The following is a 13744-nucleotide window of genomic DNA, read 5'->3' on the forward strand; positions in this document are numbered from 1 at the left end:
TGTGAGACAGTTTGTCATTGCCTCTGGATTTTGATGAATTATGAGACTTTCCACCGTGAGTCCCTTTAGGGAGTGGCTGCAGGCCACAGAGTTGCTTAGCTGCAATAGGGAATCAGCAGCTCAGCACCAGGGTGCCCCACTCCTTATGTCGCATTATCATATCTTATATCTATCCTGCCTTCTTTTTGTGTCTTCCCTTGGGACAAGACTTATGGCAATTTGCCTTTCCTTTGCTCTCTCTGTAAGTAATAGACTGTCAGACTCTAACAAGGGCTTGCTGTTTCTTTAGTAGCTGAATCTTGCCACTTGCCATTAAAGACTTTGGTTACTGTTGCCTCTGCCTGCATTGTCCTTTTCCTGAGTTAAAAGTATTCCCGTCTTAATACATCTCTTTATTCCTTTCTATATCAGGGTTGGTCAGCCTATGTTGGCTTTAATGTAATATTAATATGTTCACACTCTGCTTAAAAACACAGACTATTATAAAATCTTAAGAACCCAAGCTTTTTTGAATGTTGCACATACATATCTGCAGAAATGCTGGTAAATTAGGCAAAGAGTATAGAAACCACAACAAAAGTTTAGGTCACTTGTTTAATATACAAAGTCTTTCACAGATAATTATTTTCCTTAATTTGTCTTAGTACACGTTATTCACAAAACAGTAAATTGTTAATGCAAGAGAATTAGGTAAAACCAAAAAAGTACAAATGCTCAATCTCAAAAATTGCACACAGTTAAAATAATTTTTCCTTGTTTGTTTTAATGCAATTTCCAATTTCAAAATGGGCTTTCTTCAGATTTGGAGGAAACACTGCAGCCCAAAATAACAGTACTTCCTTTGAGCTGTATTGATATGTAAAATAGCACCTTTGGGCTGACTTAAGGAAAGAAAAAAGGTTTTTCATCTTTCTTAATTAATGTCTTATACAATTATTACATAACAACTACAATAATGATAATAAGTGTAAAGAGCTCTACTTTGTTCCAAAATATTGATTGACAAGGTAGGGAAAGGTAAACTGTCAGGAATCTTTCCCACCACACCCCCTTGACAATGAGAGTATCTTAATGATGTCATTGCTCTAATGAGCTAATTTTCCAGCCAAACAGATGTTTTAGGGGTACCTAAGGACTTTTTGCAAAACAAGATAAATGTGGCTATCTGTCTGGGACAGTAATCACGTAATAGCAGTTCAGAGTGAGATTTAATCCTGGGGCATTTTGAGAGACTCCTTCAGTATATACCCATCTTCAGCTTCTCCATTGCTGTATCCCATGTAGATTGGATCATTTTTGCTTTGATTTTTTTTTTTTAATTTTTTCATTTTTGTTTTGCTTGTGTTAAGCTTAATTGCCTTTTGGACTTCATTAAAAAAATACTGGGATTTCACTTCTTTACAATTCGATCTTTGATACAATAAAAGTGAGAGTTCTTTTAAAAATTAACAGCATAAATGTCTGTGGTTTATGGTATTGATACTATCAGATGCATGACTATAAAAAGCCAGGGTTTTTAACAGAATTGCGTTGTTCACTCTTTGATTTCAGTCCTTTGATTCACTTCCATTTTACTTCTTAACATGAGCAGGTAAACATGCTTCAAAAAAAATTGTCCTTCTAGAATGTAGTTTTTGAAGGGTATGTCCAGTCCACAAAGTATTGTCACAAAGCCAAATCCTTTCATTGAAAGGGCAGTTGCCACACAGAATAGAAAAGGAAATCAATATTGGGTTTTAAATGCACATCGTTATTCCCGATTGTTTGAACCATAAACAAATATTGCAGGAAAACTTGTTAAAAGATTTAAATTCAGGAGTTCAGAGTTTATAAAGTTCAGAAGAATAGCAGAATAAAAAGCTGACTTTTAACCTCTTAGGGAGCTATGTTATTTTCTCATTACAAGAAGGTCAAAGCCTGTACTTGTTAATATTGAGAATTTAGGTATGGTATTAAAATACCATGTCATATTTTAGGGTTAAGACAGTAATCCTTATCTTTACTTTTCATTCTAGAAATGTTTTCCTAGTGTTAGTGTAGCCGTTAATAAACAAGCCTTCTTTAGCCAATCATCTTCCACTGAGAAATGAGCTATGCACTTACCTATCTTGCTTAGGTCTGTATAGAATTTAAACAGTATTTTTGGTGGTAATTAAGGTCAATAATCCTTTTCCTTCCAGAGCAAACAAAAGATAAATCAAGATTTCGTTGCTTGCTGGTGACAGATTACCCCCCCCTTCCCTCTCCCCCTCCCCCCCCAGAATATTTGTAAACAACACACTTCTGTTGCTAAGCTCTGGGAAACATGGATTAGTAAAAGCTTAGGGAAATAAACAAAAATCGTATCAAGGTTAATCTATTGGGTAAGGTGCCATGGTTAAATCACTCAAAGTTTAGTTATTCATGAGTATTTATCTTAAACTTTTAAAATGGAAATTTAAGAAGTTAATACAAAGTTTAGTTTGTTTAAGGTTCAAAGATATTTTATTATTACAGGATGTCCTTATTTGTGCAGAAATAATTATGGTTCTCTATAGTTACTTCAACTTTGTTTTCCATGTGCGTTTAGTCCATACCCTCCACAACAAGTTTTAAGAAAGATGAGTTTTAAACCTTTTGTTTCCTGACTGGCCAAAACCCTTAATGTTTTTCTCATGTACACACGTAAAATCACACACACACACATCACACACACACACACAAAGTTGACATTGTTTACCTTTTCTTTATTTCTAGGAATGGGGACTATTTGGACTCCGTGTCAGCCACTACTAATATTCATATCTTTCTCCTCATTAAAAGGTTATTTTCTTCTCCTTTTTTCTATGATAATCCGTGAGGAACAAGCACACTGATAATTACAAAGTGCATCAATGTGATACCCGGGTTTGTGCAATGCAATACCCATGCTTTGGTTCTTATGGCCATCGTGACTGCCTTTTCACAATAATAAATACGACAGCTAACAAAAATAAGTCACCTTTTTAAATGTGAGACATCTTTCTTTGACAGGTCACAAACTCTATAATCATTAATCTAGCTCACTACAATATTATTCACGCTTCAGTTTTACATGAATATGCAAAGAACACAATAATCAACTGAACTGCCAAACCTAAACAACTCAGTTTATTACTTATCACAGAATCTGTTGAATATCTTTCTTTCCCAGCTGAGCAAGGGAAATACTGTCAGCTTTTTAAAATAGTCCAAATGCTTAGTCAAAACTACTCATCTATCAAGTTGATACCACATGTGGATTAAAAAAAAAAAAACCCTCCACATTGGACTTAACAAAAATATTTTTTGCTTCCTTATCTTATGTGCTTCATAGTAGCAAACAAGTTAATTTCAGAACTTTGCCACAGGTAGATCATTGTATCTTTCTATACTTTCATTTTTTCACCCTCTAGAGAAATGGTAAGTTCAGCTCTCTAACCAACCAGGTTATTTCATTTGATACATTTAGTGCTTTTAATTAATAAAAATTTTAATTAATTAATTTAGTGCTTTTAAAACTATAACATTTGTGAGCCTTTGAATAAAAGAATGAATTGAGCTGCTGTTTTGAAATATTCAACTGTTAAATGAAGCAGAGGCTGTGCTGCTAAATTTATGGCTGTGCTAAGCAATATAATTAATTCAAATTAAGGTATACCATAAAGATAAAATACATACTGGATTTTGAATCTTGGTTCATGAAAAAGGATGTGAAATATCTTAATTTTTAACATTCATGACATTGAAATAATTTGATATATAGCGTTAAGTGAAATATAAAAATTAATTTCACCTACTTATTTTTACTTTTCCTAATGGGGCTACTGGATCATTTTAAATGTATGCATGTGGCCTGCATTTGTGGGCTCGCATTACATTTCTGTTGGACAACACTGTTTTATGGGGAACAGATAAAATACAGGACCTGATAGTTGATTTCAGCTTCTGTGGGTATTTAACAGCACTAATTACACCCAAAAACTGCAAATCTTCTGTTCATGATTTGAACATAATCCTAAGTATTAATACCTTCAAATGTGTATTGCATCTATTTTAAAAACATGCATCTGTTAAAACAACTGGACTCCACTATAGCCATAAAAATCTGTTAGCTGTCAAAGTATGAATATCAAAATATGCATCCTCCAAGTTTGCTTCAGATATGACTTAAGGACAATGCAGACAAATTCAAGCTTAAAACCAAGTATGTTTCTTATTTCCAATGAGATAGTTAACGTTATGAGGCCTTAGAAGAAATACACATTGCAATTCAAGTCTGTATTCTTAAACTTGATCCTGCTCCTATGAAGACGTGGGTCCATTTAGGCTTTCGTCACTGCCTAAGAGCACTCCTTGCTCCATTGGTTCTTAATTGTCTTAGAAATCACTCTCTAACAAACTTCACATTTCCGTATCACACTTTGGACTGCTTCATGGGATCCTGGTCATTTGGTGGTCTTTTGGTCCCCTTTTTGAGCCAAGTAAGGAAAAATGAGTCAGTTGGAGAAAGAGAAGATAAAGAGAGTGAATACTTCAGGATCACTTCTGTCATGTGTAGTGGCTAAGGGCTAGAAAGATACTCTTCAGTGAAGAAACTCCCCACTGGTCCTGTCACACTGGTATAACCTCCGGGGAGCCGCCCTCTGCAGATGGCAGTGAATTGGTACCCGTTTGTGATACAGGCACTACCACGGCATCCTTGATGTCCGTGTTTACATTACATGAGAAGTTCTTCTCCTGCTTTTTGGCAGTGTCTGGGCAATTTTGCACAAAGATCACTCGGTTGTAAGCCTTCAGCCTGCGCCATAACTGAACGTAGACTTTACACTGTACATACATGAAGACAAGACCTCCCGTGAAGCCGATAGCTACCACAACAAGTTTTGTCCAAAATGGCCATTCAAGGACACCTTTGAAATAAAAAAGAGAATGTTATCACCAAGTCATTATCAATGGGTTTGGTAATTTTTTTCTACGACTCCTTCAAAAGACCATGCCTGCCTGCTAACTTTTGTGGATAAGGGATGTATTGTTAACAGTAAAAATTATAGTAAAAATTATAACCTGACTTGCTTAATTGCTTTAAACTCTAAAACATACTGTTAAAGTTGTACATGAAAAAAAAAAAAAAGAAAGAAAAGAAATTGTACATGAAGAAACTCTGTACCTATTACTATAATGAACTTTTTTTTGGTAGTATCAAGTACCTACCATGGTTATCAGATGATATTGGACTTTTGATACTTATTTTGACATTTATTCCTTAGAGCTAAATCTTTAAGGAAAGATAGTGAACATATTAAGTGAAAGAATGAGTTTAAAATCCTTTTAAGAAGGTAAAGTAATAGGTACTTCTGTAGGATTGTACATACAAATGCTGCCACATCTCACCAGAGAGAGAAAGAAAGATGTGCATAAAATGTAGTACTTTAAGTCATTTTTGTTTCGTAAGTCTTTTTGTCACTGAGAACCACCACTTTCTTGGATATCAATGTTTTCTTTTAATTTATACCATCGTAACTCTCACAATTTTTGGCTCTCACAATTTTTTTTAAAAGATTTTATTTATTTATTTGACAGACAGATCACAAGCAGGCAGAGAGGCAGACAGAGAGAGAGGAGGAAGCAGGCCCCCTGCTGAGCAAAGAGCCCGATGTGGGACTCGATCCCAGGACCCTGAGATCATGACCTGAGCCGAAGGCAGAGGCTTTAACCCACTGAGCCACCCAGGCGTCCCGGCTCTCACAATTTTTAAAACTTGCACAAGAGTTTCTTAACTCTAACAATATTTAGGCCACACATAACTAGGAATGTTAAATACACGATTGTCCAGAGCCATCTCTTGCCAGCACCAAGATGGTGTGGAGGATGGCTGTCTCCATTCCTGTGAAAGGCTCGGCTCAGTATGTTGGACCGGGAAGTGTTGGTTAGAAATCCAAATTTTTCAAAGTCTTATGATTCTACTTTGGGTTTTATTTACTTTTCCTTATAACAATGAATAGAGTTCTAGGAAATGTCCCACCTATATTTTGTAACAGCTGTATTTGCTTTAAGCTTCTACAGGAAAAGAGATACTAGGGCTTGTTTAGCTCCTTCCTCAGTTCCACTTATGCAAGAACGATCATCTGACATACAGACTCAGGGTAGACTCATGATTCCCAAGGGCCGTGGTTGTCAGATCACTGGTTTTTCCTCAGGGGACATGTGGTACTGTCTGGAGATATTGGTTATTGTTACACCTTGTGTTGGGCTACCGACTTCTAGTAAATAGATACCAGAGATGCTGTGTAAACATCCTGCGGTGTGTAGGACAGCACTCCCCGACAAAGAATTACCCAGTCCACAATGTCAATAGTGCTGAGGTTGAGAATTCTTGGGGAAGATAATCACTTAAGCTTCTTTATTAGGAAATTTTCAGGGAGGATTCAATATGCAAATTAGGTATCTTGGAGTTCTCCACATTTAGAAGGATTTTTGTTCTTGGCTACTCTCTTGATCAGAAGTTTCTATGTATTTGGAATTTTTTAACCACAGACAAGCTGGAGAAAACATGTACTTTATCTCCCATTCTGGGGAGAGAAGTCTCCATGCATTACATCTAACTTTCCCCTCTGTCTGCTAAATCACACTACTGGCTGTTCTCAGTAAGTGCCTGGAGGTTTTCCATTTCTGTGGCTTTGTCCATGATATTTCTTCCCTGTGGTTTTGCTTCCTTGTTTCTGCAGGTCTACCTGTCCCACAAAACCCAGCTCAGCAACATTTTCCAGCTGGAAATAAATTTTACCACTTTTCCAGTTTCAAGTTATTTCTTCTACCTGCGGCATGAGTTAACTTTCTAATCAGTTATTTTTGCTTTGCTACCCCATAATCTTGAGAAGCACGGAACTTATGTCCAGCTGGTCTTTGTTTTCCACAGTGCCTTGCTCAGTAGCTATTTCAAGGCTGAAAGAAAGCTTTCAAAGTTCCAAGTTGGGGACGCCTGGGTGGCTCAGTTGGTTAAGCGGCTGCCTTTGGCTCAGGTCATGATCCCAACGTCCTGGGATTGAGTCCCACATCAGGCTCCTTGCTCGGCAGGGAACCTGCTTCTCCCTCTGCCTCTGCCTGCCTCTCGGCCTACTTGTGATCTCTCTCTCTCTCTTTCTCTCTCTCTCTGACAAATAAATAAAATCTTTAAAAAAAAAAAAAAGTTCCAAGTTGGATTGCTTTGCCTCAGTCTTTTTAATATAACTGGAGGTGCCAGCTTTTCTTCATTTGTCCACGAAGCTATGTTTCATGGGTAGATGATCTGAAGACTCGACTCTTGCCTTACCTCTCCTTCCTGAAATCGTGACGAGAATCCAGAATATACCTGAGAATCTGAGCCAGGAGTAACTAGCCATTTTCTCTGTCATTTCAGGAAGACAGTCTGGTCCTTCAGTCTGATCCTTCCACTTTCTTTCACAATGTTCTCTGAGTTGATTTCTTCTCCCCTAGTCATTCTTCCTTCACATGTTTGGGAAGTCAAAGCCCTCCATATATTCCCATATATATATTCTAAACAAAGTTTAGAGTATGGAGTATCTCCCCACCCCACATCCAGAAGCTATTTGGGTGCAAACCCATTTTTCACATGACCATCTTCTCTCAGAGACAGTCAGATCTTTCTCTTTGCCTCTGACAAAGTGGGCAAGATTTTTGTTTTCTATAAAGATATTATTGAGCAGGTATAAGATTTTACCTTGGAAAACTCACTATAAGGATGCCTTGAGAAGAGATGCTAACACATGGGGCTAAGTGGATTTCTGAGAATGTTTCCATTGGTAAGGTATGTTTACTTTCTTATTATTGAGAATCAGCAAATTGTCTTTATACTCAACCTTGTTGGACTAGTTCTATGCTGTCTTCTGTACAGAAGAAGGAATGTACACAATAAGGAAGGGAGGTAGGAAAGAGAGGGCACAAAATCTTGTTCCTTGTGGATCCTTTGTGTAAAGAAGGAGTTCTTTGTCCTCACTGATACATATTTGAATTTGGAACCTGAACTTGGAAATGCCAAGAGCACAAAGGTGTTTACACTGGCCCAGGTTGGAAGAGGAATTTGGAAAATCCAACTTGAAGCCATTCTCCCATCTGTTCATTTCTCTGAAACCCAAGGACTGTATGTACTTCTTTCTTTGTGCTTGGGATCTTTCTTCAGGAGTTTCTGTTAGTTTAGGAATTAACTATCTACATCGCTTCCTCCTAAACACAATGGGAAACACTGCTTAGAAATTCTTGGGCGGGAATTGAAGGAGCTTAGAGGAGTAGTTTTTCTGCCCACAACCATTTTTCTTCCTTCCTTCTTTTCTTCCAGATTTTATTTATTTGTCAGAGAGAGAGAAAGAGAGAGCACAAGCAGGGGGAGTGGCAGGCAGAGGAAGAGAGAGAAACAGACTTCCCACTGAGCAGGAAGCCCAACACAGGCCTCTATCCCAGGACACAGAGCTGAAAGCAGGCGCTTAACCAACTGAGCCACCCAGGCATCCTTGTCCACAACCATTTTCTAAGGAAATGGAAGTCTTCTCTCGTCCCTCATAATAGATAAATTTGACTCGTTCACTGTTCATATTGTCATGCCAATCCTACATGAATGGGCAATACATTTTCAAGCAGTCTCAACATATGATTAAATTCTTCCAGGCCTCCTTTCTCTAATTGCGTGTATGTGATGTGGTCCTGGAGGGCTGCACTATCTTCCCTAGACAATCAGCATGCTAATAGGTTTTCTGTGAAAGGCTTAAGATGGGTCTGTAGATTTGACCTGTGATATGATATTGAAAACTTCATAAAGTAGAGTTAGATGAATCAAAATGCCACATTATATCTACCTGAATGTGCACTGCTACCAGAGTCCCAGAAACCAGCCCTCAGTTTGTAGGGAAGTTTATTTAAAGAGCAAGTAAAACTATGTTAGGCAAAGAAAAGCAAATGCAGCTTTCAGCTTATCATAGGCTCTTGGGATTCTGAGTCTGTGCAAGATTCTTCTAGGAAGCCAGAGAGGAAAACTTGGGGATACCAGATAAAGTAACTATTTCTAGAATTTGAATAAAAAATAAACATGAATGAAAGAGTGCAGTTTGTAAATTGTTTTTTCACATAAAAAAATTCTTTCAGATATTCCTCATTGCACTTTCCATTGGGATTGGGTGAGGAGACATGGATTGGGACTATTTAAGGGCACTTCCCCCTCAGGAACCCGAGACTATAGCTTATTGATAAACTGTCTTTTATCTCATTTACAATCACTATTTCTTCATCTTCATTCCCAGAAGCCCCCTCCTTCCTGACTAAGAAATACCCATATCCCAAATAATTGAAACTTTTACTCAATTTCTTTGCAGACCAAACTGCAACAGGGTATCCCTTATTACAGTTAATGGCTTCTCAAAGACTTTTCCTGTGTAAAATCGCCACTCATTCTTGAGGATTATGGTCTTTGTTTGTTTTAAATAGCCCAACATGGGAGTCAAACTTACCACAATTCTGAGAGCAAGACCTGAGCCGAGTTCGAGTCAGATGCTCAACAGACTGAGCCACCCAGGGGCCCCAAGGAGGATGGGTTTAATGCCTAACAATCAGCCACTTCAGTCTTTACATCTTCATCCTAATTCAGATAGTTGTTTTATTTCCTTGAGGTATTGAGAGCCTGTTATCTGGTATTCTCTTTGGTCTCAGTTTGCTCATCCTTGGTAGCTTGTTCAGAAATACTCCCATTTGGCTCTTGCCTCCCTGTAACTGGGTCCTTTGGTTCCCATCCCCTCTCTCCTTGACTCTGGCTGTGGCAGCACATGACTTGTTTGGGCCAGTAGGACAATAGCAAATACAATACATCAGACACTTCCCAGTTGTTCCCCTTGTGTGTGTGGTTTGCTCTCTTGCTACTTTTTTTTTTTTTTTTTTTTTTAGATTTTATTTATTTGACAGACAGAGATCACAAGTAGGCAGAGAGGCAGGCAGAGAGAGAGGAGGAAGCAGGCTCCCTGCTGAGCAGAGAGCCAGATGCGGAGCTCTATCCCAGGACGCTGGGATCATAACCCTAGCCGAAGGCAGAGGCTTTAATCCACTGAGCCACCTAGGCGCCCCCTCTTGCTACTCTTTTAAACACTAAGAGCCATGTCAAGATGGCAGGACCACCAGGTCTTGTGTGATGAAAAACACAGCTCAGTTATTTGTATCATCTGGCCAACAGCGTGCCCACTGCGAGACAGGTAGAGGAGGCCCTGCTGATGATACAGCAGCCAGCCCACGTGCCAGCTCTTGGCAGACACAGAGGGGAACCCTCAGAGAGCAGCCAGGCAGGCCCTGGCCAGGAGAAACATCCAGCCGGTCTGCAGAATTCGGACTGCAATGCACGCGTGTGGTTTGAAGTCAGTAAGTTTGGGGATAGTTTGTGATACGGCAGAAGATAACTGATGAGTTAAAAATGAAGGTAGTGGTAGTATTTACCTCAGTAGGCTGTTAGTGTGGATTAAAGGAATAGTTCTTGACATAGAAGGTGCAGTGTAAATGCAGGTTATTGTTGCTATCTGAGTGATTTAAATGCTACGTATCTTTGGCTGCTCTGAGTTGTAGATCAAGAGCAAAGCTTTCCCTGGTGCCTGTAACTAAGACCTCTCTGACTTGGATGGGCTTTGCCCTGTGGATATCCCCTCTGGACTCCAGGCAATGAACATCTCCAGAACGAGGGGAGAAGAAAGTCCAATCAGGGGCCAGACAGGCCACGGTATTCAGTCTGCACTATAGCTCCTCACCCTGTGGCGCTGGGCATCCTTCCCAGCTCGTAATTCCCTTCACAGAGAAAAGCTCGGAAATCTCACTGAAAATCAACGAAAAGGTCCTGAAATGTTGAAGTGGAACTGTGTGTATTATTTGTGAGGGAATATTGACGCCACACTTTCAGACTACAAGAGCAACGGTTTGTAAACTGGGATGGATCTACTTTTGACTCAAACTCATTTACTGTCTAGCTATGTTGTTTCTCAGAAAATATATTTCCCAGCTCTCTCCACTGGAGGAACACATGCAAGGTCACCTGTAACATCTTCTTTCTTTGTTTTCTCTTTAAGTCAAATTGGGTAAACCATAAGCTCCCAGGTGGGTGTTTATAGTAAAGCTGCAGATGAGGCAAATTACTTCCTCATCTTTAAAACCATGATCTCTACACTCTCCTCCAGCTTTTAAATTGGGATTCTCAGAGTATTCTGTCTATCTTATGTAGCACATCACGTAGCTGGAGACACCAGGAGTGTGCTATGTCTAAAAAGACTTAAGCAGCAGAAGAGAACCTGTCTCATTTAACAGCTGCAGGGACAATATATATTTAGAAAATGCATCTCATCGGTAAGTTGGGATATTTTTGGCTGGGTGTTTAGGTTATGCAGAGTTACAAAATGTGTTTGTGTAAGGGTGTGTGTGAGTGGTAGGGCTCGGTAGGGGGTGGTTTTCTCCTTTTGTCCTGGTTGCTTCTCTTTGGTTGCATAAATTATTAAAAAGAAAACAAAAAAACTGTTTCACATATTTGTAACATGTTCCTCAACTTGTTTTAATGGTAATATTCACCATGAGTAAAGATACAAATACACAAATATATATAAATATGGATATATATAACAAAAATATATAAATATATTTAAATTATGCAAATATCTATGTACAGTGTTTCAGTTTATTCGATGCAAGGTCAAGTTCTTGGTGTCTTTGACAAATGACTCAGAAAGAACCTTTGGAGGGTATTCAGTCCAACTTAGGTTTACAAATGAGAAATTTGAGTGTTAGAGTGGTTATTTCATTCGAGGTAAGTGGTCCCTGACCAAGGCAGAACTAGACCCTGGCCTTCTGACAAGGAGCTCAAGTCAGTGTTTATCGTATTTGGCTTAACAGTAACAGCACATATAATTACATAGAAAAAGGAATGCTTAACCAGCAGGGCTCAAAGGAACACATTGTATGAATTGCTGGGAAGTGATTTTGAAGACCTCCTCGAAGCAGATGTTAACAGTGAAAGAATATAGCACCAGCCATAGTCCTCATCTGCTGGGGTCAGCCAGAGCTAGCAGCAATTCTCCGAACCTCTAGCAATACTAAATGCTCCCTGAATAACGAAGCAAGGCCCTTGCCCTGGAGATACGCAGAGGCTCACAAGTGAGTCAGTCATATAAAAAAAAAAATTTGTTATGTGAGTCCCCTGCGGTGTATGCATTTAAATACTTCTGGGGCAATGCTAAAATCTGCACCTGCCATAGGCTTTCAATTATATGTGGAATCTAAAAAACAAAACAAAACAAACAAAAGCCAGAAATAGACTGATGAATACAGAGAACAAACTGTGGTTGCCAGAGGGGAGGGGTGGGAGGAAAGCAGGAGCAGGTGAGGGGAGGCATCAAGTCCCACTTACAAGTAAGTCACGGGGATGACAAGTACAGCATAGGGATTACTACAGGTCAGGAATAGCTTTGTATGGTGACAGATGGTAACTGCCCTAACTGTGCGAGCATTTTGAAATCACAGAATTATCTAATCACTCTGCTGTACATCTTAAACATATTCTGTCAGATGTACTTCCATTAAAAACTGATCTGCACCTACAGTCTCTCTACCAGTATAAACGGCTGTGTTTTCCTGGTCTGTGTTTTTGTGTTTCCCCCCACCCTCCCCAACGCACAAATAGTATACTGGAGCATTTTTGTAGAGTATGTAAAGATAAGGCAGGGGGAGGATTGCTCTCCCAGATTAGAGGGGGCGATGGGTAATCCAGGGTGTTAAAGTTTTAAATACCGAAACTCTGATTTTTTATTTTTTTAAATTTCTTTGTCGTTACAGGTGATAGAAAAGTAAAAGAGCAGGGTGGCTCCTGAGTGGCTCAGTGGATTAAGCCTCTGCCTTTGGCTCAGTTCATGATCTCAGGGTCCTGGGATGGAGCCCTGCATGGGGCTCTCTGCTCAGCAGGGAGTCTGCTTCCCCTTCTCTCTCTGCCTGCCTCTCTGCCTACTTGTGATCTCTGTCTGTCAAATAAATAAATAAATTCTTTAAAAATTTTTTTTAAAAAGTGAAAGAGCTGTCGGGGCAGCAGGCTTATTTAGTTTAAAAGAACAACCATTAAAAACGCATGAAGAATTTTTTTTCTCTCCACTATTGTTATTACAATACAAAAAATTTTGCTGTTTTATATCCAACCTCAATTTGGGTTAAAGGAAGACAATTTGTTCCTCTTCAAGTGTTTTTGAAGGTTTTCAAGGCAGATTTAAAATATTTTGGCTTTTAAATTAAGCAGTTTTTTCAAATTTTAAAAGTAAATTCAGGCTTAGCCCTCACGGTCCCAAAGTGCCAAAGGGAGTTGAACATAATCCCAACTGACAGAGATGCCCACACGACCCATGAAATGTGAGCTTTGGGATGTCACGTTTTAAATACAACTTGGACGTAAGGACAGATGTTTCCCTTTGCAGAAGTCACTATAATTTCCATCGGAAATTACCCGAGTTAGGAGCTGTCCTCCTGGCCAGTGGCTCTGGAGGGGTAGTCATGGACACTGCTTCCTGATAAATACCTTCCTTCTTAATTCAAAAGCCCTGAAGAGCTTTTGAAGACAAAAGTTATCTCATTTTCACATGCTGTTAAGAAACTGAAAATAACTTTGAAAAGTGTACAATAGAAAACTGACCCTTGACTATATATAAAGCTGGCCTTTGGTTATCATTCAAGCTCTTCTTTTGGGAAATCTGACTGA

At 39.0% G+C, this 13744-nt stretch overlaps 1 protein-coding gene across 1 annotated transcript in view; it reads right to left on the reverse strand.

The window, feature by feature from the left end:
• Positions 1 to 580: 580 nt before the first annotated feature.
• Positions 581 to 13744, reverse strand: part of MARCHF1 (membrane associated ring-CH-type finger 1) — an 863493-nt gene continuing 850329 nt past the window's right edge. The window contains exon 6 of the mRNA XM_032863636.1: positions 581 to 4910. Coding sequence (XP_032719527.1) covers positions 4612 to 4910 — 299 coding nt within the window. The 3' untranslated portion in view covers positions 581 to 4611. The remainder of the gene's footprint in view (positions 4911 to 13744) is intronic.

The sequence above is a fragment of the Lontra canadensis genome, unplaced genomic scaffold (assembly GCF_010015895.1).
Source record: "Lontra canadensis isolate GAN:19392208 unplaced genomic scaffold, GSC_riverotter_1.0 scaffold1, whole genome shotgun sequence".
NCBI lineage: Eukaryota > Metazoa > Chordata > Mammalia > Carnivora > Mustelidae > Lontra > Lontra canadensis.